Raw genomic sequence first — 27834 nt, 5'->3', positions numbered from 1 at the left:
CTGCTATTGCTCCTAATCCCTCTGACAGGATATGGGTGATTTCTGTGTACTGTAATAGTGCCCCCAGTAGTAAGCCCCTTGTAATACACACACACACACACACACACACACACCCCTGCTGCTCTTCGGAACTGTGGTAGATAGTGCCCGTGCGGGGAGCCGGATGCTGAAGTTCAGGAGTGAGCTGCCGCTGTTGGGAGTCGGGCACCCGCATGTAAAATTTCAGCGGACACCCAGCAAATGGAGCCTCCCTGCGAGGGTAGTGCTTGGTCACCAGGACTAAAATCTCAGTCGCCTTGGCGACTGGGATTTCTCGAGCCCTGGATTGATAATTGATTTGAATGCCCTTTTGCAAATATATTATATGCATTTTATGTGACTTATGCTATCTCTACTGTTAAAAAAAAAAAAAAAAAAATACTACTTTTTTTTTTTATTTTTAGTCTTGTTTTTTTCCTAACCCACAACTACCTGGTGTATAGGGGTTAGAGAGTACTTCACATTTATTTTTATCTGTGAAGGGGGTCACATTGCATTGTTAACCCTACACTAGGTTGCTTGAAAATCTTTCCCATGTCTCAGGACAAGGGTAAACAGAAGACTGTTGTGCTTGTGCTGGTTTCATGTAAATTCTGTGCAGTAGTTATCTCAGGATTTCATACAGGATGGACTGTGTTGATTGTTATACACCACAACAGTCCACCTTGCCAGCACCTGTTCAGGGGTCACCTTGAATGTCTTCCTAGATTTCAGGTTATGATGCAGTTAGGGGACCGCTTATCAGCTCCCACACTGCCTCCTACTTTGGGTTTCCCTCAGATTACAGCCTGCTATGTTTCCTCTTCCCATACATCCATCCTGGATGGAGGGTTATGTCCACTCACTTCAGAATCTGGCTTTGAGCATCTACCTATCTGCAGATGTTACAGGCGAATAAGGCATCAGCCGTCTAAGCATATGAATGGACTGCACCATCCTCTCAGTCTACCCTGCCTCCTGAGATGATATATCAGAATCTGAAAGCAGAGGATACACAGGTTTCTCCCTCTGGACCTATTTTGGAGAGGAAGAGTGTCATTCATCAGTGGATGTTCCTCTCTAGCAGGGGCGGTTAATTCAATCCTCATTCCTGATTTAGGCTGGATTACCTTAATATGAACAGCTCACTGAGCTTATTGGGAAAGAATGGAACACTCCAGCTAACTATTCCAGATTCCAAAACAGACTATTGTCTTTTTACCCTCTCCCACAGGGAGAGTGCATTAGGTGGGAAATCCCCCTCCCAACTAGGGATTCTTACGTGACACCTTCGTAAAGAGTTACTCCCCAGAAGGTTGTTTGCACAACTCCCCATCAGATTCTATCTAGGCCCTTGCCCTCTAGTTGACCATTCATGCCATGCTAAGGTCAGTGGTGATAATCCTGGTTCCTTTAGCTAACAAGGAAGAAGTTCTGAATCAAAAGCCAATTGGAGTATTAAGCTAAATGGGTCTCATCACTCTATTCTGAATCGGAAATCTCTGAACAGGTTCATTCATGTGACCAGGTTTCATATGGAGACCCTACAGTCAATTATGCTGGGGATTTCATGGTTTACTGGACATACAGGATGTGCATATCTGCATACCTTATATAGACAGATGTATGCCTTTCAAAATCATGTCCAATCAACTGAATTTACCACAGGCGGACTCCAATTAAGCTGTAGGAACATCTCAAGGATGATCAGTGGAAACAGGATGCACCTGAGCTCAATTGTGAGCTTCATGGCAAAGGCTGTGAATTCTTATGTACATGTGATATTTTTTTTAATTAAATTTGCAAAAATCTAAAAACTTTTTACACGTTGTCATTATGGGGTAATGTGTGTAGAATTTTGAGAACAAAAATGAATTTATTCCATTTTGGAATAAGGCTGTAACATAACAAAATGTTGAAAAAGTGAAGCGCTGTGAATACTTGCCGGATGCACTGTAGGTGACTGTTCTACAAAGGCCAAGTCAAAGTCAGGAATTTAATCTAATTGATACTCTGTAGCACTGTTTGAAAATAGTTCACAAGCGTTATCCGTCCAACCTGAACATTCTGGAGCAAATCTGGAAGGATGAATGATCACAAATCACTCACAGGGGTAAATTTACTAAAGGCCGATTTTAATTGATTAAAAATTGATCGATCAATGTGTTTCAGGGGCTAAATCACACTTTTACTAACACTTAAAATCTATATAAAAATGTAAATGTGTGATTTAGCCCCTGAAACGCAAAATCAGCGTTGATCGATTTTGATTGATTTTAATCAATTAAAATAGACCTTTAGTTAATCCCCCCCCCCCCCCCCAGTGTGCAAACCTGGTAGAAAATGTAATTTATCTCCAAGCTCTCTTGCTACCCCTGTCATTTGTAATACAGCTAATCTGTTGACTTGTTAGAGGTTTGAATTGTTTTGCAAGCCACTGTTTATTGCACATACTCTGTAATTATCTTTCTGCTCTATCAGAATAAAACTGTAATATAAGCGAAATTAGTTTTTTCAAATAAATGAAAAAAGATATAGAGGGGTATTCAATATGGGGGCGAAAAGTCCATGCTTTTCCTGGGATAAAGTATCGGGCACGCGCCCGCTTTATCCCCGTATTCAATTTAATATGAACGAAAACGGGACCCGGCGAATTGGGATTGGCGATAAAAAACGGGAATTTTCGGGAATTGTAGGACCCCCCCTAAAGCTGTCCAGACATGGGGGATCACTATGGCTATATGCGTTTTTGCATGCAATAGAAAGTCAGTGTTTTTTTCCCGACATTGAAGAAGTGATGCAGAAGAGCACTTAGGTTTTTTTTTAGTGGTCCCATCAAATTTGGGGTACATGAAAATGGGGGGTAGCATATTTTTAAGTCCCTAAAGTTAATTTTTAAAAATTCAGCAAAAATGCACCTGCCGCTAATAACCTATTCTAGAAAACACCTGCCGCATACTTGCAGAATAGCCCTGAACCTATTTCCCTATTTTGAAACACTATCTTCTTTTTTTTTTTTTTTTTTTTTCACCCCATTTTTTTTTTTTTTTTTTTGGGGTGTCCCTATTTTTTTTAAAAAAACTTTTTTTGACACAGTTCATTTTTAAATGACATTAGCAGGAGTGCAGGCTATTTTTTTTTTTAAGCCTGCACCCCTGAATCCCAATTCTGCACTTTTTTTCGCCATGTCAAACATGGTGAAAAGTTATCCCCGTTTTTTTTTTAAAGACTTTTCGCAGCTGCGAAAAGTCTTTGAAATTTAATGCGGGGATAATTGAAATCGGCGAAATTGACGTCATCGGCGATAATTTATCGCCGATTCCGAAATTTTCGCTCCAAATTGAATACCCCTGTAAAACAGCCAATTGCTTTGGCAAAAATAACGATGTGTAAATAAGAGTTGAAGAATAGGGATATTCCAACTGAAAGATATATATGCTTTTTCTGGTTGCATGCAACAAATAAAATAGAACGTTGTAAATGAGGAAAGATTGAAAGTAGTCTTCACGCTAGGGGAGGCAGGGTGCCTGTCAGAAAAGGGGCAAGCTCACTATAAGGGGACAAATCCTAGAGACTCACCCCCTTTCATCACTGTAGGGGCATGCCCAGCTTCCCCCCCCAGGAACACTAGAAGGGGAAAATAACAAACTAGCCATGAGTAGACCTAAGCAGTCAGCATAGTTGCTGGTGCATACAAGGACTTGAGGTCACATGGCATTGTCAGTTTGGCTGATCTCTTCACTGACCACTTCAAGATGGTTTTATTAACACCTAAATAGTCTGAACTTTTTAATGTTATTTCAAATTAAAATGTTGTAACAAAATTATTGCTGTTCGGATTCTATATAGCTAGAATAATGCTCTTTGTTTTTCTTTATAGAGAAAGCGATCTGCAGATAAGACTAACCTGTTTTTTCCGGAAAATTCAAATATTGGTTCTAAGAAATCTACAGCCGAGGTTACATTGAAGCCCGTGCCACTCAGTAAAGCATGGATGCGATGTAGCGAGGGATTTCATGGGTGTCAGGTGGAAAAGGTAAGTAGTTTATTCAATGTTGTTTTTTTCTTCAAGGTTTATATTAACTAGTCAAATATCTGTACCAAGACCAGTATCTGTGATCAGAAATTAAGTTGTATGAAGGTGTAGGATTATTGATTATGACTTCAATTCTGTTCTATATACTTTCACATATACAAATAAAGAAAAGTGTGATACCTATGCCAGCATCTGTGCTTTTTCAAACAGGTATTTTTATTGGCATAGTGGATTATTAACTGCGCAACAACATTGCTGAGAAGATTGCTGCTTATTCATTTGAAAAATGCATGAAAGTGTTCACATAAGTGACTTACAATTGCCAGGGCCTGATTAAAGGGGGGGCGACGGGAGGGTTGTCCCTGGGCCCCCACATCCACCAGGGGTTAAAGTGGGCCGGTACAGGTGACTGAACCAGTTCCGCCTCCTCTGGCACACCTAACCCCGCCGCCGTAGGGAGGCTCCATTAGCCGGGCGCCCGCTGAGATTTTGTTAACAGCGGGCGCCGACTCCCACCCCGCAGCGCCAGCCGGAGGCTGGAGCTCACACCTGAGCTTCAGCTTCCAGCTCCCGCAGTGCACTATAGGAGAGACGTCATGACGACTCTCCCATAGTTCCGAGGAGCGGCCAGCCGGACAGACAATGGGAGGGGGCATAAGGTAAGTATTGTGTGTTTTTTTTTTTTTTTCTATTTTTAGTATAAGCGGCTTCACTACTGGGGGCACTGCATCTGGGGCATTGCTACTGGGGGCACTGCTACAGGGATCACTACATCTGGGGGCACATCATCTGGGGGCACTGCTACTGAGAACACTACATCAGGGGGCATTGCTACTGGGGGCACCACATTTGGGGGCACTGCTACAGGGGTACTACATCTGGTGCCACTGCTACTGGGGGCACTGCTACTGGGGGCATGACTATTGGGGGCATTGCATAGGGGACACTACTGCTGTGGGCATTGTGTATTAGGGGCACTACTACTGTGGGCATTATTTGTATTAGGGGCACTACTACTGTGGGCATTATTTGTAGTAGGGGCACTACTACTGTGGGCATTATGTGTATTAAGGGCACTACTACTGTGGGCATTGTGTATAATGGGCACTTCTGTGTGTCATAACATGAATAAGGGATACTACTATGTGGTGTAATGTGATTCGAGGGCTGTATGTGCGGTGTAATGTGGATAAGATTGCGCAACTGGCGAGTAATATGTCATGTGGGTGCCTGTATGTGTTTTTTTTTTTCCCTGTGGGTGTATATTATGTGTTTTTGTTCGTGTGTGCGCCTGTGTTTTTTTTTTTTTTCATGTGGAGCCCATTGGCCCCATTTCACAATGAGACATAACACCTTTAGCACTGGCTATAGGGCTTATGTCCTCCTTTCAGTATTTAACAAACAGCGCTAAGCTAGCTTATTGCTGTTTGTCAATGTACCGCTTATGAGCGATACGGTATCGGCGATACGGCGAAGCGGTCAATGTACCGCTTATGCTCATACCCCCATATCGTCCATACTTAATAGGGGGCCCCACATGTTTGTTACCCAGGGGCCCCCACAGACCTTAACCCGGCCCTGGCAATTGAATAAGAGCTGCACACAGATGTGCAGCCTAAATGGGAAAAAAAAGTTTGTTCGGTCAGTGTTGTAAAGTCTTAAGCCGCATACACACTTAATTATATTCTCCATGAGCGATATTAAGTGTTTCCCCTGCAATGCTGGGCTCAATGTCGTTAACGCTATCATTCAGTGACTGCACCCTACCTCATCCCCCGTACTTGCAGAACCTGATGATATAGTCTGGTTGCCCTGCACGTATGGGTGATAAGACATTAACGATCCGCTGGAGTGCGCATTGTTAACAATGTCTTGCATACACACTGAACGATATTGAACGTGATGAACGATAAATATATCGTTCATATCGTCCAACTTATCGTGTAGTGTGTATGCGGGTTTAGACCCTTTGCAAAGTGTGCAGTGGTTGCCGATTTGCCTTATGTCACCCTCTATTACTTGGTCTGTGGGAATACATATTGTTTGCTAACAGTCATTATGTTGATAAACTATGGACAGGACAACGCCGACATCAGTATGCCGACACGGTTGTAATGTTAGTTAAAGCATTTTAACCGTAACGGAAGTATCATTTTAAACATGATCGTAAAGCATTAGTCTATGTTCTTAATGTCCCTTGGGTAAAGCATTGATTCTGCTTGCTAGTAGTTGGTATTCCAGAACTACAGTGCTTTTTGCCATATCTGCAACCTGATTCTCATGAGTACTGCCCTCACCTTGAGAATAGGGATCACTGATTGATATTGAATAGAAATCAAATAAAAAAGTCCATCTACATAGGCAAGTGTGAAAGTAGCATTGAAGCCTCTTATAGGCTGCTGGATACCTATGATGACCTCTGAGGCAAATGAGCAGAAATTTATCATAAATATTTTTTTCTGTTTATTCTGTAGGCATCTAGGTCCTATGAAAGAAAACCCCAAGCTGTCCGGCATTTAGCAAAGTCATTTGCATTTGATGAAGGTAAATTAAATCTCTTCTTATTTGAACTGCATTCTATTCTAATATATTAAATATTATGAAGGGTTATGACACAGTAGCACTGACACAGCGATGATTAGGATGAATAGTTTGAGATGACTCATTGATGTTCTAATGTGGTCCAAGAGAGGACAATAAATCTATCATTGTTTTCAGCACATAGGACATTTTCTTTGGGAAATATTTTCATGATTCTTGTCCTTAGTTGTTCTCATAAATATGAGTTTTATGAAACCCCTTCATATTAATTTTTTATTGGCCACACTATTTAAGGCTTTTCGGATGTATCGGGAATAGCTTTTCTCTTTAATTGTCTACCCTGGCAAATGTTAGGTTGCCGTTTGGGACTGATATGGCTTTCCTTTCTTCCCTTCTCACCATTATACCTGAACTGATTACAGAATATTTATCGTCTAATCCTGGTGCCAGTCTGTCTGTCTTCCATGTTAAAGATTTGTGGTGTTAGGAAAATCATTAAATAGAGCTAGAGAAAAGCCCCACCCCACACAATGTACTAATTAAAACTGCCTGTTATTTGTAATTAAGACACAGTCATCTCGCACACATTTGCAAATATACGATCAGTCGTCTGCATGTTTACGGCTTTTCTGCTAATAGACAGTACCGGACCCTAAACAGTGCTAGTACCCATATTGGGCCGTTTATTCATCTGTTTTTACAGAAGGTGTTTCAACATACATTATCCTTAAATGCAAAATGTTAATTTTAACTGTGCCATAGTTTTATGCAACTCATGCGATACCCACCTTTGGTCAACTAAGGCCATCTACCAGGTCTATTAGAATGTTTGTTTGTTCTTATTACTGTTGTGAAATATTTGCAGACTTTTTTTTTATTCATTACCCTACAGCAGGCCTGGCCAATCTGTGGCTCTACAGCTGTTGTGAAACTACAAGTCCTAGAATGCATTGCCAGAGTTGTAGCATTCCTTAATAGCAAAACTGTAGCAGGGCATGCTGGGAGTTATGGTTTCACAACAGCTGGAGAGCCACAGACCTGTCCTACAGTATGATTCACTTGGATCCCTACATTGAGTATCACAGCCCAATGCGGCTGATCGCTCGTGGTTTTGTGTTTAGAATACTTACAATTGATTAAGAAACAATCCCTTCGGCATACGCTGTGTACTACATTTGTAATGTGCAGTCCTCTTTCTTACAGAAACCTCAGCAGATGAAAGCCTGAGAGATCCGGCGGACATAGTTTGGAGTTCCAGTGATAATGATTCATCTGATGATGGCAGCAAAGAATCAAATTCACAGCCAGACATTGCTGAGCTGTCCCCTGAAAATACCCAGAGATCGCAGGACATAGATATGCCTTTCTCTACACAGGGTTGCAGTGGGAGTAAGTCTCTCTGTAAAAGGTGCTAGCATCATAGTGCTCCAATCTCTACACTTACAACCTGAATTGCAAATAAATACATTAGCATTGGAAGCCTAAGGTCTTCTATTATTTTTTTTACAGACTTGGGGGCAGTGCTTGAAGTGGTACTAGAGAAGTGGTGGAACTCCAACGCCCCCGCCCCCCCCTCTGCGTTTTTGTAAAAAAGAAAGGGACTGCGTGCGCTGAAAAAAAGGGGTGTGGTCTTAAGTCAGGATGTGGTCACACAATAGTATTCCCAATTCAAATTACGCCACACTGTAGCACAATCTTGATTCACCCTTGATTCATATTACACCACATACAGTAGTAGTGTCCCTTATTCATCTATGACACACAGCAGTGCCCCTTATACACAATGCCCACATTTGCGCCCATTATACACAATGCCCACAGTAGTAGTGCCCCTAATACACATAATGCCCACAGTAACAGTGCCCCTTACACATAATGCCCACGGCAGTAGTGCCCCTTACACATAATGCCCACAGTAGTGCCCATTGTATTGGTACCCCTTCAGTGCCCACAGTAGTGGTAGTGCCCCCAGTAGTGGTAGTGCCCCTTATGCAGTGCCCCCAGTAGTGCTAGTGCCCCTTATGCAGTGCCCCCAGTAGTGGTAGTGCCCCTTATGCAGTGCCCACAGTAGTGGTAGTGTCCCTTATGAAGTGAGCCCAGTAGTTGTGGCCCTTATGCAGTGCCTCCAGTAGTGGTAGTGCCCCTTATGCAGTGCCCACAGTGGTAGTGTCCCTTATTCAGTGACCCCAGTGGTAGTGTCCCTTATTCAGTGACCCCAGTAGTGGTGCCTCTTATGCTGTGCCCCCCTGTAGTAATTCCCCCTGTAGAAACAATGCCCCTGTAGAAATAATGCACCCTGTAGTAGTGCCAATAGTAATGACCCCTGTACTAATGTCCCCCAATAGTAATGGCCCCAACTAGTAGTGCCCCCAATATGGAGCGGCTTACACAAAAAAACAAAAATAAAAACAATACTTAACTTAAGCCCCTCTCCTGCGCCCGCTGCCTCCGGTCCGGGCGGCGCCAGGCTAAAGTAGGTCGGAGGAGGCGGAACTGGTTCCGTCTCCAAATAGAAATGATGGAATGCAGTCCCGTTACGGCCCACTTTAACCCATGCCTGGGGGGGGATGTACTAAGCCTTGGAGAGAGGTAAAGTACCAACCAATCAGCTCCTGTCATTTTACAGGCTGTGCTAGAAGCTGACTGGTTGGTACTTTTCTCCTTTTTATCTCTTTTAAAGACTTGATACATCTGCCCCGCTAGTGATGATCCACCTTTAATATAAATAGCAGATCCACGCTGAAGTAAAATATACATACCTAGATGCGAGTACAGGAGATTGGGTATAGTACAAGATTAATATTCAGTTGGCCAAACCATAGGCTTAGTTTAGATGATCAATAGCTTATTTTCCTTTTTTATGGTTTGTTACTTATATGTGGATGGCAAAGTAGAACACATGGAAAACCTATGTTATGCAAATATACCTATATTTGTGTATTTACTGGGCACAATAAAAAAACCTTGAATGTGTCTGTATGAGTTAACTTTTCCCAAAGTGAGAAATAATTGTGAGTTTGCAGTCATAATTATTATATTGCCATCATGTCTGTCTCTTTTAGTTGATGTATATCATGTTGTGTTTTTTTTTGCAATTTTATTTTATGTTTTCTGTGTCTTTATGCTTCCCCAGGTGACGTTCCTTCCATTACTGACTGGCAGGATGACAGTGATATTGATTGTGATAGAGATAAGTGCGGTGTGTCTGAAGCTGCTGAGAGCGCAGTGGAGATCTCAGACTCCGAGTCCGTGTCCAGTGACCTATTAGTGTCCCAGCAGCAGAGTGAGACAGAGCCATCTAAAGTAAGTCCTGTTTGATTTACTGCTTGATTCATGAAGTTTTATCACATGGACATTTTTCTGAGTAGATAAAGTGGAAATAGTGAAAGTCAAATACTTGGTATATCTTATATATAAAATTAATTTGTCTGTTTATTTGTCTGTCCGGTTATGCACTCGGACACCCCTGCACTGATTTGGATGAAATCAACGCGATCTGGTCCAGTTGGAAACTGGCTAGGTTTTAGGGAGCTAGGGTCTCGGTCAGACCTCCTGTTGGTGTACGCTGAGGAAAACTTTGACCCGGGGAGCCTGTACTGAGGCTTCCACTGGATGGATTTGGATGAAAACTTCATAGTGGGGTGACAATTGGTCTGGGATGTCTAATGGAGTGGTTGGAGTCCCGGGTTGGACCTCACGGCGGAGTGCGCCTGGCAGAAATTTGACCCAGGAAGCCTGTTCTGGGGCTTCCACTGGATGGATTTGGAGGACATCACATAATCTTAAACAAATAATATTTAAACCCAGGCAACGCCGGGTACAGCTAGTTGAAATATAAATTTAATAAAAATAACTTAAATTATAGTTATTGCTGTTATAAGTGAAGATCATGCAAATCCAGTAAAGTGAAAACAATCACAATAACGTGATCCACACTTATTAAGCACATATTATCAGTAGCTTAATAAATCTAGTATACAATCAATCACTTTGTTCATACTTATCACTTTCTTTACTGTATCTTATGTCTGTAAATTTCACTGATGTTATTAACATGGAGAATCTATTCTATTCTTTTAATAAAAGTTAATATAAGTGCATTATATCAAAACAACTGCTCTTCTTTCTTTTCTGGTTTATGATCTGCGGGACAGGAATACCCATTTTTGTAACCAAGATTTCTAGAGTAGGGAACACTGTCAGAGATGCAAAAATAGATGTATACCTATTTTCATGAGTCTGGCCCTTGGTTTTGATGGCCCTTGGTTTTGAAGGGAAAGCCCACCTACTAAATCAGCAAAGACCTAAACAGTCATTTCCACCATGTCAGCCATGTGTTCACCTGTAAAACAAGAGAAACGGTACAGAAATTATGACATGTTGTCATAAATGGCAATTGTGCTGCTCCGCCTGCCTGTTTTTTTGCAGTGTTTTAATGTTAGCTATTGAAAAGTAAGGCTAATAAAAATGAAGCCGATGATGCAGTAGCTGTTTATATGAAAATAACAGCAGAGGGCAGTAGTGTCCCACAGTTCTGTATTTGTTTGTATCAAAACTAAACTCACTGTCTGGTTTAAACAGCGGTCCCACAGATAGCACAATGTAACACATACCTGTCAGATCATAGGGGAATGGGTGACGTAGCCTGTTACACTAATATGACTTTACTCAAAGTTACCGTGAAAAAAGGCCAATCACAGCTTGCCTAAAACGTAACTGAAAGCAAAAGAGAAACAAAGCGCAATATCTATAAGGGACCTTGTTAAATGTTACTCGACTAGTGATTTATTTACACATTGCTCTATTTCCTGTGGTTTCTAAAGAAAGCGTTTACTGAAAGAAAAAAATAGTATGATTCAATTGACAGCTCCAGATTTTGATGATCTGTCTCCAGGATATATGTGAAGTGTATGAGCTGGCAACGTTCCTTCCTGCATCTGTACATTTCCAATGCTGTAATCATTAATAAAAAGCAATTCTAAATTATTCTAACAAAATGGGAGGTGTGCAAGACTGGGACTCATTTGTTATCTGTCCGTTCTATCTACTGCGAGATCATTTACTGTACCCCATATAGAACAATGATGTTTGGGGGTTGTTACGCTTTATGGGACCTATTCATGATAATTATCGCCGCAGATCCCAGAGCAATTCATCATTGTCTGGCACGGTGACAGCTGATGGAAAAATCCGCTGCCCCGCAAGCGGCTTCACTGCTCCTTTTTGGAGCAGTGAATCTTTTCACTGCTCGTTTCGGGAGTGCGCGGGACGGGAGTGCGCATGCACGACCTGCTGGTCAAGCATTTGCACAAGTGCCCGACGTCCGGCGGAAGGAGCTGGACAGGGGTGGAGGGATCTGAAAGGAGGGGAAGGAGAGCGTATCTGAAGATGGCGAATGCTTCCGCACTCGAGCTCCGAAAATATTATATTTTCGGAGCTTGATGAATTCTGTACCCATACCAATGTATGGGGACACCAGGCCATTCCACAAGAGCAAGGGAAGTAGAAGATATCTGTGATATCTCCTGCTTTACCTCCGTGATGAATTGCCCGAATACTTAATTTTTACAATTGCAGTTAAAAATTTTAATTTTTACAATAGCAGGTGAAAATGTGAAAATAAAGTGATTACCCTAAATGTGCAATTAAGAAATACTGTTCATATAAATCTCTTTTGAAGGAGAAGGGACTTCTGTAATCTGCCAATTACATGCCATACACTGAAACGCAAGCGTTGCCTTTCTGGTTGGTCAGTCTATCGCTACCTTTCTGCTGGGATCGACCCAGTGCACTTTGGTGCTGCTACAGGACTAAGCTTATGTCCGAGTTTTTAATACATTTTTCTGTTATTATAACCATTATATTTTTTAATCAGGAATAGGTTTCTATTATATTTTACTCTAGATGAATATTATAGGATGCATACCTATTGTTATGCGCTGACGTTGGTCACTGCATGACCCTGTGTTGTCAGGATGTTCTCAAGAGACCATAATGTCAGCGCACTGATTACCTGGTTGGACTTTGTCCTTATGATATGTCGCAGTCAGTTGTACATCACCTTTCACCTGCTTGTGCTTTTGTCCTCCAAGCGAAGTTAATCATTAGCATAGTTTCCGGTTTTCTTTGCAGCTACTGAAGGCAGATAAAGCTGGTTGTATCTGCTTTACACTGCAGAGGGTGCCAGAATCCCTTATTTATTCATCTGTTTCCTTCACTTCTGCTATAGGACAGAGCTGGTAAAAACTTCATTTTCAGCATCACTTTTACTGAATGTTTTTTAGGACTCTATTGTGCACCTACAGTAGGTAATTACATTTGTAATAAACTTAGTGAAGCTGAAAGGATATAATCCTTTTTGTATTTAAATGTTTTCATGTAATAGCTGGTTGTCTTTGCTAATTATATAGCCAATAATAATTTGTTCTGTAGGGTGGGTCTGTGTCTTTTCTGAGAGTTTGTGGCTGTGGGCATGTGACCCCTGCCACCAAATTTAAATGGTCCAGCATTTTAAACCACTGTGGCTGTCATTTTTACTGCCAGAGTATTAGGCACACATCCTGTGCTCCAGCTCCTCTCTTATTTAGCCTGTTGCATGATTGATTCCTCCTTTCTGACCTGGACTGTTTCTGACAACTCTCTCCATCTCCTCCCTTGGCACCGCTGCAGTGACTACTGATACTAAACCTTGGCCTGCCTAACTCTTCTCCAATACCTGCACCAAGCCTGAACTTTTATCAAGTTACAGATGTGTCCACATACATCTATCCTCCGTGCGCTACAAGTCTCGTTACACATAACGCGTGAGTGTCGTGTGACTTGGTAGTGCAGAGTAGGGATGTGCAGTCTTGGATAGGTTCGAGTTTGCACGTTGAGTTCGGATTTTTCCCTCCAAAAAAACGGAACTCAGAAAGAGGCAAAACGTCATTTTGCATGGACGAACATCATCATTCCTGGACCAGGAATGATGATGTTCGTCCATGCAAAATGACGTTTTGCCTCTTTCTGAGTTCCGTTTTTTTGGAGGGAAAAATCCGAACTCAACGTGCAAACTCGAACCTATCCGAGACTGCACATCCCTAGTGCAGAGTGTCTTGTCATGCGACTTTTTCCCTTAAAATGTGTTTCATTCATAAAGTGATGCAAATAGGAAGCACAAGCAGCTTCTGCTGATTAAAATGATATGGGGCATGCCTATATTCTGTGTGCAACTGCGGCTGTATCTGGATGCGAAATGCTACGCTACAGTATTATTGGCTGTGACACTGTAACGTAGCATTTCATATGCAGATAGAGCCGCAGTCGCACACAGAATATAGGCACGCCGCATATCATTTTAAGGAGTAGAAGCTCTTTGTGCATCGTATTCACATCACGTTGCGAATAAGACACATTTTAAGGGAAAAAGTTGCATGAAAAGACACTCGGTGCTAGAGAGTCATGCCATGGCATGGCGCAGCTAGAAGAGCTGTTTAACACGCAAGGGGGCTAGATGTATGTGGACACATCCGTATACCAGCCTTTCATACTAGATAACTAGACAGATGGACGCGATCTGCATACAAGGCACAGCCTAGCCCAATTCCCCTTGTGGGGGGCTCCTTTAGTGAAAGCCACTGGTGCATTAGACTCTATTCTGGGTAGTGCCAATCTTAGTTGGCAGAACTCCTGGTTTTTTAGGACCTTTTACTTTGTGTGTAACCAGCTGCTTGATAACACGCATAATTAATGGTATCTAACCAATACTCCTTACTATATTAAGTTACTAAACAGATTAAAATTACTGTAGTTAGGTCCCCATATATATTTGGACATTGCCACAATTTTTGGTATATTAGCTGTTTACCAAAACCTATTCGTTACAGTTATATAATGACTATAGTATTGGCTATCTGCTTTAATTTGAGGGTATTCACATCCAAATTGGAGCAAGGGTTTAGGAATTACAGCATTTTTTTATGTAGCCTCCTCTTTTTCAAGGGACCAAAAATAATTGGACAATTGACTCAAACCCTGTTTCATGGACAGGTGTGGGCTATACCTGCGTTATTTCATTCTCAATTAAGCAGGTAAAAAGTCTGGAGTTGAATGTGGCATTTGCATTTGGAAGTTGTTGCTGTGAAGCCACAGCATGCGGTCAAAGGAGCTATCAATGCAATTGAGACAGGCCATTCTTAGGCTGCAAAAGCAAACAAAAATCCATCAGAGATGGTGGCAACCTTCGGAATGGCAAAATCATCAGTTTGGTAAATTGAGGAAAGAAAAGAAAGCACTGGTGAGCTCCGCAACACAAGAAGGCCGGGACGCCCATGGGAGACAGCAGTGTTGGATGATCGCAGGATCCTTTCCATGGTAAAGAGACCAGTCATCCAGCCAAGTTAAGAACACCCTCCTAGAGTCTGCCATAAAGAGAAGATTTCACAAGAGCAGATATGGGGGGCTCACCACAAGGTGCAAACCATTCGTAAGCCTCAAGAATAGAGAGGCCATTTTAGACTTTGCCAAAAATTCTCTAGAAAAGCCAGCCCAGTTCTGGAACAGCATTATTTGTACAGATGAAACCACGTTCAACTTGTACCATAATGATAGGAAGAATAAAGTATGGAGAAGGCTTGGAACGGCTCATGATCCGAAGCATACCACATCATCTATAACACACAGTGGAGGCAGTGTGATGACATGGGCATGCTTGGCCTCCAGTGGCACTGGGTCACTAGTGTTTATTGATGATGTGACAAGACAGAAGCAGCCGGATGAATTCTGAAGTGTATAAGGATATACTATCTGCTCAGATTCAGCCAAATTCAGTAAAGTTAATTGGACGATGCTTCACATTACAGATGGACAAATTCTTCTTTCCTTTCTACAGCAGCAGCACAGCAGATGCTGTGGGCCTATTTTGATGGAGATCTGGAACTGCAGCTCCATCTGCCCCATTGTTAAGCCGGCCCTGCACAGTACTTATTTAATGTGCTCTTTTATTATTCTTGCTATAGCATAGCCCTGTTTATATTATTATTACATGTTTAGATATTTGTGCATCACACCTATAAGTTATCAGTTCTCTATCTGTGCTTGTATCCTCATTTTGCTGATTGCTTGTACTGCAATGTATTATGTGTCTTTCTGTGTTCTCTTGTTATTGGAAAACCTTCAATAAAAATGCTTAAAAAAAATTACATTTTATTTATGATTATGATAATTTGTCTAATTACATTTTATGCCCTTGAAAATTGGAGACTATGTATAAAAATGGTTGCAATTCCTAAATGTTTCATACAATACTTTTATTCAACCTCTTGAATTAAATCTAAAGAATTGCATCTCCGTTTTTTAATTTAAAATCCATTGTGGTAGAGTACAGAGGACAAATATATATGGACCTAACAGTAGCTTTTTCAATAAGTAGTGTCACATAATTTGCAAATGCATTTACTTTGCTAGTGCAGTTTCATCTGTTTTTTGTTGATTTTATAAAAAATATTTTGGTTATTTTCATCCTATGTCTTTCCCTGTGCTGCTTCCATCTATTGTGTTTCATTTGTGGGTGCCATGCGGTTAGTTCTGGGTTTCTGATCTCTGGCTATGCCACTTGTCTCCCCACAGCCTAATATTCTGCTAAAAGTATATATTCCCCTTTTACTTAACATTTCCTTGACTGTTAAAATCATAGTGCTGCAAGTCGTATTTCACTCTGTACTTTTTTTTTTGAATTACATATTCAGTCCCCAAATTTTGGTGCTTTTGACTGTGCAACATGGTAGAATATTTCCCTCCTTACATAGAATTTCACTAAACTTCTAAATCACTCTTTTAGAACCCTGTCTTGAGTTCTGTAAACTCCACTTCATCCAAAGACCATCTCCTCCATGTTTTCCTCCAGATGTTAGTAGTTTTGTATATGCTTGTCTCCTGCTAGTGTATATACTGACTACATTTTATCTGCAAAAGTCAAATTTATCATTTGTTTGCATGCTGTACAGTACTTGCAAAGCACTATTTATTTTCAATTTCAGATTTTGGGGACCTATTTATTAATCTGTTTTGCTGTTTTCGCATGATTTTCAGAAATTGTATGTCTGTTGGCTCTTACATAGGCCCCAAATCTCTAAATACAGTTTGCACAACCACTATCCTCCAACAATGATCTCCTATTATCAACCTAATGGTAGTTTAGGTTAATAACACATAAATATATGGAATACTGTATGATAAGTTATAGTCCCTGATGGGGACAACAAAATGTAATTCATATTACTGTTTATAATAATTTTATTAGATAATGGAATATTTTTTATATAGTTTTTAATGGTCTGTAACGTAGGACTTACTGTAAATCACTCCACTTACTAGACATATAATGAACAAGTCTTATGTTTTGTAATCACAGGTATTGACAGTTTGTGACAGTAACAAATATTTCACATTATAGCATGGAGGTACCTTACAAGACAGACCCCCTTATTTCAAATTTTGAGCAAAGTGAAGAAGAAAATGAGTACATATACACTATTGTGTTATACCCAAAGCATATATATTGTGTGATACATGTTTTACAAGTTTTTCTTTATCTAATCCATTTAGGATGGAAAATACTGTAGTGCATCAAGCATATTGAGATAATGCCATCCAATAACTACATTTGCTCAAAGTTAGCAGATTAAGAACATATTTACTTACATCACTTTGCAGATCTTTATTTAGTCATAGGCCAAACATGTAGACCATGGGGTTGAATAAAGAGATGGAAACGCCCATATTTTATGTACATTACGTTATATCTACACAGATTTTATGTACTCACTGGCAGTATCGTATTGAGTGGCAGAAAGATCCAGTTTCCCTTCTGCGTTTAGGACACCTGATACGATTACAGAATTTTCCTATCCAGAGGGAATAAGGTACACTCTATTTGGCACATGCTGTGGCCTCTCATGCACAGCCCATAACACTATTCATTAATTTAACCAGGTCTGCTTCACATGACCCCTTTACACACTTGATATTTACGTCACTCAATTGCCTTTTGAAGCCTCTTTACAGGGGTGGGAGTGATAAAGGCGCGCTCATTGTAATCTGTGCCCCATGGGCTTTCCTAAGCTTCAAATACTGGAAATTAAACATTCAAATTAGTCTCTAAGTTGCCCAAATAATTTCATATACTTATTCTCATGTCTGTCCAGTTATTGTAATTACCTTACTTGAACCAGCTATTCCCTACAGTGAACAACAACTCAGCCATAGCTATATATTGTGGCACGAACTTTAGGGAATACACGCAGGCTAGTATCTACAAATCGTGGATATGCACATAAGAAAGATAAGGACAGTTATTGCAGTATTCGGTCTTGCTGGATACAACATGGCTTAAGGAAGCTGGATGTCCGATATTTGTAAATACGAAACCTCTTTTGAGAATTCTGGGAACACCGCTACCTTTTTAGTTTTCTTACTGTAAAGCTACTTTACATTGAACAGTCAGAGGATGGCATCTCTTTATCTGATGTGTCTGGTGGGGCGGCTGGGGGCGCTCACAGGAAGGCTTCTGTACCATATGCTTGAATAAACCTTTCCCTCTGATCCCACCAATCCATATATTTTTGTGTTTCTGGGCCTGATTCAGAGATTTACACAAACCTGATGCGTACATTTGTGTTCTGAGCATGTATGGGTCCTGCTAGATCGCTTGCAGTGCACCCACTGGCATGCTACAGCCGATTGGCGGTGGCGACGCGCCGCTTTGCAAAACCTTAGCGCTCTGCTGATCGCAGCATGACGTCGGTGAGCCTGCAGCGTCTGGCCTCCCCCTGTGCTGCTGCACCTTTCCATGACAGCGTCATCCCCCTTCTCCCCGCAGTGTCCCGAAGCGGTAATCAGTTGCTGATAGGAGGATGGTGAGAGCACTGTGCAGTGGGTGAATTGATGCAGCAATTATTCACAGTACGGGGAGAGCTTGGGGCAGCCCAGAATGTCCATGTGTACTGGGCAAGCCTTCTAAAGTGTTTAAAAAGGGGGGGTGTCATGAGACCAAGCCCCTCCCCTGAGAGGTCACACCCCTTTTTCGTGCAGTGGCTGTGACACTCTAACGTAGCATTTTGTATGCAGATATAGCCGCAGACGCACACAATAAAACTAATTTTAAGGTAAAAAGTAGCATAAAAGACTCTTGACGCTTCCGAGTTACACCCTGGCATCGCGTGACAAGAAGTTCTGTTTAACGTGCAAGGAGGCTAGATGTATGTAGACACATCTGCAGGTTTATGCAGTAATTTGACCGGCCATGCTAATTTGCCCTTTCAGTATGTGCTTGTATGGGTAAATATGATGATGAACTGCGTATGACCACTTTTATTATTCAACCAGAATGGTCAGTACCATGTATAGAATTCTCTACAGAGCAGTGTGGTTGCAGTGGAGAAGCAATTTAGCACACCTGGCAAAACGCTTTTTGTGAGTTCAGCAGGGATGTTTTAAGGGAGATGGGGAGTCTGTGCAAAGTGCCCTCTAGGCCTGTTCCTGGTGGTACCATCTTTCTGGTGATATATTTGGAAATCTGGTACATGCACAGAAGAGAGCAAAAACTCTTGCACAGTGCCATAGTCGTGGCTAACTCCTGTCCAGGCGCCATCTTTCCCAATAAATATTGCCTGAAAGATGGTGCAGTCAGACTCAAGACAAGGAGACAGCAGCATGGCCACAGTACTGTAGAGTATCAGTCCTGAGTGCTGGGTGTGCATTACGGGGCTCCATTGGACTTAAGTTTGGTGATGTAATGCAACACAGGCAGTGGATTTCCGAGCAGTTGATGAAAATGATTTGATCAAATGAATCAATGCTTGTTCTGGTGGTTCTGAAGTGTTGTGGGTTGCATTTTCCTGGCATGGTTTAGGTGCAGTCATTCCCTTTTAAAAAGCAAGGTCAGTGGGAATTGTTATTTTGTGGTACTAAGTGATTATATACTAAGTGATTATATTCACTGCATGTTGCATCATATCTTTTCTGATATGGAGAGATTTCTTCCATGGCAATCATTCCCCCTTCTACAGTACAGGTGTTATCATCAAGTGGTTTGAGAAGTGTAACACCAATGATATCCATATGTCATGGGCTTCTCTGGTATCATATCTGAAACAAATTGATTGTCTATGGATTGATCGTCTATGGATTGCTCTAGTAAAACACCTGAGATGCCATTTTACACCACCACCATCATCCATGCATCATCTTGTGGAAATTTGATGCTTTATCCTTTCTGCACAATTGAAATTGATGGCTGCATTACAGTGGTGCCTTACTGTGACTGCACATTGTACAAATATGCCCTACTAATAACCCTTTCAGACATGAGCCGGGACACAGACGCAGGTTTTCAAACACTGCTTCAACCCATATTTCAGCTAGGGACTACCTTTCATACTACACCTTGGACCCAGGAAATACCCAGGTCGACCATGTTCACATTGGTCCCGTGTCTGCCGTGGCATTCAGTGTGAGTCATTGAAAGAAGATGCTTTTTTTTCCAGCTCACAATAATGAGCTCATAAAAATCGGGTGGTTACTTGGCTGCTGGATAATAGGTGGAGACGCCATTCAAGCTGTTGCAAATGTTTGACTCCTTAGTGAGCCATGGTGTTGGAAACCGTGCCTGCTCCACTGTCATGTGCTCTAGTTCTTGCAGCTCCCCAAACAGTCAATCAAGTATTTCCAGCACAACCCGGGTCTAAAAAATCTGTGTTGCACCGTTCACACTACCTGGGAAAAACCCTGGTGCTGAGTAGGGCCATTGACTCGGGTCTGTTAACACATAGCTGAGACCCGGGTCGAGCTGCAAGCCCCGGCAATATCCTGGAAGGTTATGTCTGAAGTGACATTGTATTAGTTGATCTCATTATGGTGCAAAAACTGTATTGATGAAATAGAAATTACTTGTGTAGCTGTCAATCATGCACAGATGGTTTTGTAATGGTCACCTTTCTAATAGTGGTCTTATTGTTCTTTTGGTTACGTTAGATACTGTAGGTGACTCATGTAGGGTTCAATGTTCATCATTTCCTGATAGAACTTTTTTAATATTCCTAGATTTTGGGCTCCTTTTGTATTTACATCATTAGTGGGATTAGCTTCCTTTAGCTGTTTTTATTACAGTATTATGTACAATGAATCATGAGGTGGCTTTATTAACTGAGCAAGTACAAGGTAACTCATGAAAGATAAAGAGGCCCATTTATCAACTAGTTTTATCGTATGCAACAAGTTTTAAAACTCATTGTGTATGATAATGATGCCTCAGACAATCGGCTCTTAACTTTCATCTGTTTGAAAAATGACAGTTGGGAGCAGCATTTATCATATGCAATGAATTTAATAACTCGTTGCGTGCAGTATGATAAAACTCATTGATAAATGGGCCCCAAAATACCATCCATTTTGCTTCTGTCATTTTTCAAATACAACCTGTGCAATGACAGGAGCAGATTGATTGGTACTTTATCTCACAATTTTATCTGTCTCCAAGCTTTCATGAATACCTCCCCCAATCTCTCTGTGAAACTTACCATATTTTTTCAATGTTTTGTTTAGGGTTCTATTTACTGATAAAAAGCTGCAGGATATATTTGTTTAGTAACATTTTATTCTGCAGCAATATTTATTGCTAGCTTATATGCCCGGTTTCACCCAGACATTAGCTGAGAGTCATACGTGAGATAGGAGAGGAACAGGCAGGCTCCGTCCCCTGTGATGTGGGCAGTATTGTGAGGCATCATCTCCCCATTAACATTCAAACACTCATTTGTCATGTTCGAAATCCAAATCATAAATCAAGTGAAGTACCGTTTTATAAACCAAATTAAGGGAAGTTTTCAATATCCAGATACAAAGCAAGTGAATTCTCTAAAAATAAAAAGTTAGTGTTAACAGTGGTGGCTCCAGAGGTGGGGCTGCAGCACAGTCCATTATTCACATAGGGGAGCCACACCAACTGTCACCCCAAATACACCAAACATCACTGGCAGTTGGTGTGGCTCTCCTATTTGAATATTCCATCCCTCCTGGAGCAGCCACAGCACTTGGGCCATGTTGCTTTGTCTTCCAATCACCTCGGTCAAGAGGAAACATTTTACCCCTTTTCAGCCCTTAGGAGTCGAATTGCTAAAAACCCCTGCTTAGTGGGTGCCTACATCATGGAAGGGAATATATTCCCTGATTTTCATGTTTCTAGGTCCAGGGGTTTGAGCTGGGCGTTGATTCAGTCAGCCAGGACATTTGTATTTATATATTCGGATTTTACATCCAGTATTTACCAATACTCACGTGCAGGCTGAGATCCGACAGTGTCTCCCTTCTCTTCATAGTCATCTTGTGTGTTATGTATCGCTGCCGGTGAAAGGATTAATGTGAAATGCACATGGGCAGCAGCCATCCATGCATGCTCATAGCTTTTCAACCCTGCAGGATTTCAGCAAAGTTGGAAAAACTATGATGGGTGGGATGTAATCAATAGGTCGACATTTTCAATGTCGATTGTTAGGATGTCAAAATGTTGACAGACAACATGTCGACATTCTGAGTGTTGACAATAGGGTTAGGCTGTGAGACTGGAAGGTTAGGGCGAGGCACTGGGGGAGGCTAGGGTTAGGCTATGGGGGCAGGTTAGGGCTAGGCACTAGGGGGGAGGCAGGCTTTAAAAAAACAAAAAACTGTTTTATATAGCCAAGATTGGTACCCTGTGGCTCTCCAACATTCATAGAAATAGATGTATTTGGGATTTGTATTTGAACAAGGTCTCTGATTTTAAAGGATCCTGCTTTACAGCTGCTAATTTATGATCTCCTAGTAATGTAGCCAACAATGAGTATGATTTGCACAGGTCTGCAATTGCTATGGTTACTGTGCATTGCCAAATTTTCACTGTAAGGCTTGTATCCCTTTGGTAAATGTAATGTTGTGCTGTATAAAATGCATTCAGATCATGTTTAAATATAGTGTTGATGTTAATGATAAGTGCATGAAAATCTGGAACTTTTATACTAAAAACAAACCACTGATTACTAGGAGTTACATCTCATTTTTCTTTCTTTTACAGGTACCTCTGCACTAGTTATTAATATCTCCTATTGTGTTCGTTTTTAATCCTTTTATATTGTAATACTATGTTTCCATTTGTGCAGTCATTTAGCAATGTCCTAAAGCTAATTTGAAGTTGTAAATCGCGCTCTCTGCTATGAGTAAAACTGTGGCCAAAGATTAATCTTCGCAACATGTTTATGCTGGCTTTTGCCATTTAGATGATAATAGAATAAGTCTTCTTGGAGTCTATGAAAACCTGGATAAGCACAGTGGCTGAACGAGTTTCAGATGTCTAATTGATGCATCGCATGAGAGCTTGCTGAAAGTAACATAAGGATTCGTCTCCTGTATAATCAAAAGCTTAGATGATGTCTCTTCCAATGGCTTATTTTGTTGAAAAGTCAAATGTAGCTAGCACAGAACTGATTTTATGAGGCATAGTAGCTTCAACTATAAAGCTCCATTAATGTCACATTGACTAGTCTGGGTTTAAGACCACTGGATCTGACCCCATATTTTTCTCCTCTGACCCCCAGAAACAGTATCTAATTAGTCTACATGTTTAATATGCTTTAAGTCAAGGGTCTTCAACCTTTAAGACTGTGTGGGCCACATAAAAAAAAAGTCAAAGAAGCCCGAGGGCCACTGCAGTATTTAGACTCTGCCCCCTCCTCACACAATTATGTCCCATAACTGCCCCCTCCTACAATTTTAATTAGTCTGTCTGACTCTCATTGGCTGCTAAAACAAACAAACCGCCGCTGGGTAGTACAAGTGTTTTTCTGTCTAGTGCGGATCGCACTTGCTGTGGTCTGCACTACACTAACCATCGGTGGGCACAAGGGAACAGCTCCACGGGCCCCTGCATTAAGTTTTGTTTGTTTTGTTTAGTAAGAGTAGGATCAGATTGCAAATCGCAAAACTTACGTCATAGAACTAATGTTTAATTATTTTTAAAATATGATCCTAGATTCTATCCACTGGTAGTAGGGTGACTGTGAAGCATTTTGTGTGTTGGCGTCAGCGCCCTGCCACTTGGAGGATAAAATCGCTCATATCTGTATCTCGCCTTTTATCTCTCTATTGGTTGAATCTGGAGCTCTGCCTTTTGAAGCCATGTGAGTGCCTTTCTCATATATCTTTGTACCTCACTTAAAGAATGGACCCATGTAGTTTCAAATGCTGATTGGTCACATTTGAAGGAAAAAGTGCTTTCCAGAGGTCATAGATGAGGACATCTGCGTAACACATGTGCAGCAGCCCTGTAGTAAGAGGTACACAGTTCTCAAAGGCTCGTTTAGCTCTGGAGACAGCTGTAAGTGTGAACTGTATAACCATTTCTTAAAAATCATTAATCCCTATTTGGCTATTTTCTCTGTTTCCTACTCTTGTAATTTGCGGTTTGCTACAGTAGGTTGTTTTTGTCCTTGTAAACACTTCTCCGTGTTCTCAAACATAAAAGTTCCCATCACCTACACACATTCTATACATTCTGCAGGGTGTTTTGCTATTAATTATAGTTGCTATGTAAGCGTGTACAGGCCTGTACTGTGACACACAGGCGTACACACACAGAAGGACTATGGCTTCTGAAAAACGAAAGCAAGCTACTGTAACAGTCAGCACGAGTCACTACCAGAAGTCTGACAATTCTCCTGAAAAATGTGTCGGCGTTCTGGTTGTAGCTAAAGTGTTACATTGCTGTAACTAATATTTATAGTTGACAAAATAAATGTTTTTTCATAATCCTGGATATGTGAAATGTATTACTAATATTAATTGCAATTATTTAATATATGTAATGTTGTATAGACAAGTCATGTAATTTTGTATACATATTTCAGCGTACATCTGCCGAACAGTCATGTTATCAAGAGACACTTGATATATAATTGTGTTATTTGCCTTACAGTACTTAAGTACCCGGTAAAGATTTCTTTCACTTTTCTGAGTTATATACTTTTTAGTTGCATTCGCAGTACCTGGTAGTGGTATATTAGTTTACTAACTTCCATAATTAGATGCAGCATTTTGATTAGCAATGGCTTTTATTTTTTATGATAATTTCTCAGTCTATCTACAGTATCCCATGAATTGGAAATGATTTGTGCAGCACTTTGAGGAGAGAAACCATTTTAACCTTTCGGTTGGGTACGCTTGGTCGACAGTCATGATGTGGTCACTGTCGACAGTGACCATGCCGACATTCGTCATGCCTACATGGATGATATGTCGACATGATGTACTGTTGACAAACAGGCCCTGGTGATCTAGCGGTGTCTTGCTTTAACCCGGTGGCTTCAGCGTCTCCAGCGTCATCTTCCGCATCCCGGCAGTCACGTGAGAATCATTTGCAGCGGCTATATCTTAGCAGTGGCATTCCTGTGAGTTTTAAACCCCTTATCACTAACCCTCCCCCAAAGCCTAATCCTCCTGGCGGCCCATAACCGTCAGCTTCCTCAGACTGCCGACATTTCACATGGCGACAGTTCAGATGTCGGCATTGTGAACAGGTTTACATTCTGAGGATGCCGACATGGTCTGTCCACAGTATGAACCATGTCATTGTGGTGTCAACATTATGAATGTCGCCTTTCTGACCAGATACCATCTAGATTTATATGTGTATAATCTTGTGCGTCAAAGAAAGGATTTGGTATAACTATGCAGACTGGATCATTGTGTCCAGAAAGCTGCTTAGCTTTTGTGTATGATCCATACAATAGAAAGAGGAACATGCCTCTGCCCAGGTCTAACACACATGGATTACCCAACAGAAAAGCACAGATGTTTCCTGTAACTACGCAGTGTAATCTGCAAATCACCAACAAGCTACAGATTTCACCTGACCGGAACTGAGCATGCCAAACAGTGTTACGCTGCAATAGCACCCTTCTCTTTTTTTATTCTTTGAAAGCAGAAGAGAACACAGTGGCCTCCTGCACATCATATTGCTGACAAGGACTGTAAGCTAACACAGTGCTTCCCATACAATCAAGGTGCCCTATAGTATCTACATTTTTTCACACCCTAGGTCAAAAGTTTCTTATTGAGAAGTTCAGGAACAAATTAACATTTAAATTGGGCTTACCTGTCACCCTTGGGTACAGTTATGTGGTGGTGGACAGGGTTTGCACTTCTGTTTGTCAACATATTTAAAGATTGACAGCCACCTTCTCTGGTTTTGCTTATTGGTGGCAGAATAATGGGGAAGACTAGATGGGCCAAGTGGTTCTTATCTGCCGTCAAACACAGCAGCAAGTGTCCTGTGGGACCCAGGGTGCCATGGAACCCAGTTTGAGAACCACTGAGCTAACCGATAACAAGCCATTGTTTATTGTGACCCACAATATTTGGAAAGCAAACTAGGTGACAAAAGAAAAGAAAAGGGATGCATTAGAAAGACAAGCTCTCATGTATGTGTATGCAAACAGAACTTGCTATATGATAGACAGCTCTGCAATCTATAATATTTGGTAAGAACGGAGCACACTCTGTAGTCCAGTTACTCAGGGTTGGTGTGTAGCATACAGTGCCTTACAAAAGTATTCACCCCCCTTTGCATTTTTCATGTTTTGTTGCCTCACATCCTGGAATTAAAATGGTTTGTTTGAAGGTGTGCATCATTTCATTCACGGACCATGCTTACAACTGTGAAGTTGTGTTTTTTTTTTTTTATATTGTGAATCAAACAACATTTAGGACAACATAACAGAAAACTTCAGCGTGCATAACTATTCACCCCCCTGAAGTCAGTACTTTGTTGAGCCACCTTTTGCGGCAATTACAGCTGCAAGTCACTTTGGATAAGTCTCTATGAGCTTGCCACATCTTGCCCCTGGGATTTTTGCCTATTCCTCAAGGCAAAACTGCTCCAGCTCCTTCATGTTGGATGGTTTCCACTTGTGAACAGCAATCTTCAAGTCTGACCACAGATTCTCTATTGGATTGAGATCTGGGCTTTGACTAGGCCATTCCAACACATTTAAATGTTTCCCCTTAAACCACTTGAGTGTTGCTTGTGCAGTATGCTTCGAGTCATTGTCCTGCTGGAGGGTGAACCTCCGTCCCAGTCTCAAATCACAGGCAGACTGAAACAGGTTTTGCTCAAGAATATCCCTGTATTTAGCACCATCCGTCTTTTCCTCAACTCGAATCAGTGTCCCAGTCCCTGCTGCTGAAAAACATCCCCACAGCATGATGCTGCCACCACCAAGTTTCACTGTGGGGATGGTGTTCTTGGGGTGATGGGATGTGTTGGGTTTGCGCCAGACATAGCATTTTCCTTGGTGGCTGAAAAGTTAAATTTTAGTCTCATCTGACCAGAGCACCTTCCTTCATACATTTGGGGAATCGCCCACATGCCTTTTGGCAAACTCAAATCGTGTCATCTTATTTTTATCACTAAGTAATGGCTTTTTTTCTGGCCACTCTTCCATAAAGCCCAGCTCTCTATGGAGTGTATGGCTTATTGTGGTCACATGCACAGATACACCAGTCTCTGCTGTGGAACTCTGCAGCTCCTTCAGGATTGCCTTTGGTCTCTGTGCTGCCTCTCTGATTAATGCCCTCCTTGCCTGTCCTGTGAGTTTTGGTGGGCGGCCCTCTCTTGGCAGGTTTGTTGTGGTAACATGTTCTTTCCATTTGATGATGTTGGATTTGATGGTGCTCTGGGGGGAATCATCAAAGATTTGGATATTTTTTTCATAACCCAACCCAGAATTATACTTCTCAACAACTTTGTCCCTGACTTGTTTAGAGAGCTCCTTGGTCTTCATGGTGTAATGCCTCTTGCTTAGTGGTGTTGCAGCCTCTGGGGCCTTTCAGAAAAGGTGTGTTTATACTGACAGATCATGTGACACTTAAGATTTAAGACAGGTGGACTTCATTTCACTAATTATGTGACTTCTGAAGGTAATTGTTTGCACCAGAACTTTTAAGGGGCTTTATAGCAAATGGGGTGATTATATATGCACATGCAAATTTTCAGAATTTTATTTATAAAGATTCTTTTTTTATATATATTTTTCTATCTAGACATTGTCTAACTAATTACTGTCTATCTCTTATACCACACCCCAAAAAAACCTAATTACTAATTAATCTGGATAATAGACCCCAAATATGTATTTTTTTATGTATTGGCCCCAAAAGAGTACCGTAGCATTGTA

General features: G+C 41.3%; 1 protein-coding gene across 4 annotated transcripts in view; it reads left to right on the top strand.

Moving 5' to 3' along the window:
* SPIDR (scaffold protein involved in DNA repair) overlaps nucleotides 1-27834 on the top strand; it is a 480368-nt gene that overhangs the window by 24355 nt on the left and 428179 nt on the right. For 2 of the 4 annotated variants that reach the window (XM_088469549.1, XM_088469551.1), the window contains exons 2-5: nucleotides 3899-4054; nucleotides 6529-6598; nucleotides 7784-7984; nucleotides 9729-9898. In XM_088469549.1, the coding sequence (XP_088325675.1) occupies nucleotides 3899-4054; nucleotides 6529-6598; nucleotides 7784-7984; nucleotides 9729-9898 (597 nt within the window). The remainder of the gene's footprint in view (nucleotides 1-3898; nucleotides 4055-6528; nucleotides 6599-7783; nucleotides 7985-9728; nucleotides 9899-27834) is intronic. The other 2 variants (XM_088469550.1, XM_088469552.1) reach the window with 1 other exon arrangement.

Source organism: Taudactylus pleione, unplaced genomic scaffold, assembly GCF_031769625.1.
Source record: "Taudactylus pleione unplaced genomic scaffold, aTauple2 ptg000093l, whole genome shotgun sequence".
In the NCBI taxonomy this organism is placed as follows: Eukaryota; Metazoa; Chordata; class Amphibia; order Anura; family Myobatrachidae; genus Taudactylus; species Taudactylus pleione.
The sequence above is the reverse complement of the archived record's forward strand: the minus strand, read 5'-3'. Positions and strand labels throughout refer to the sequence as shown.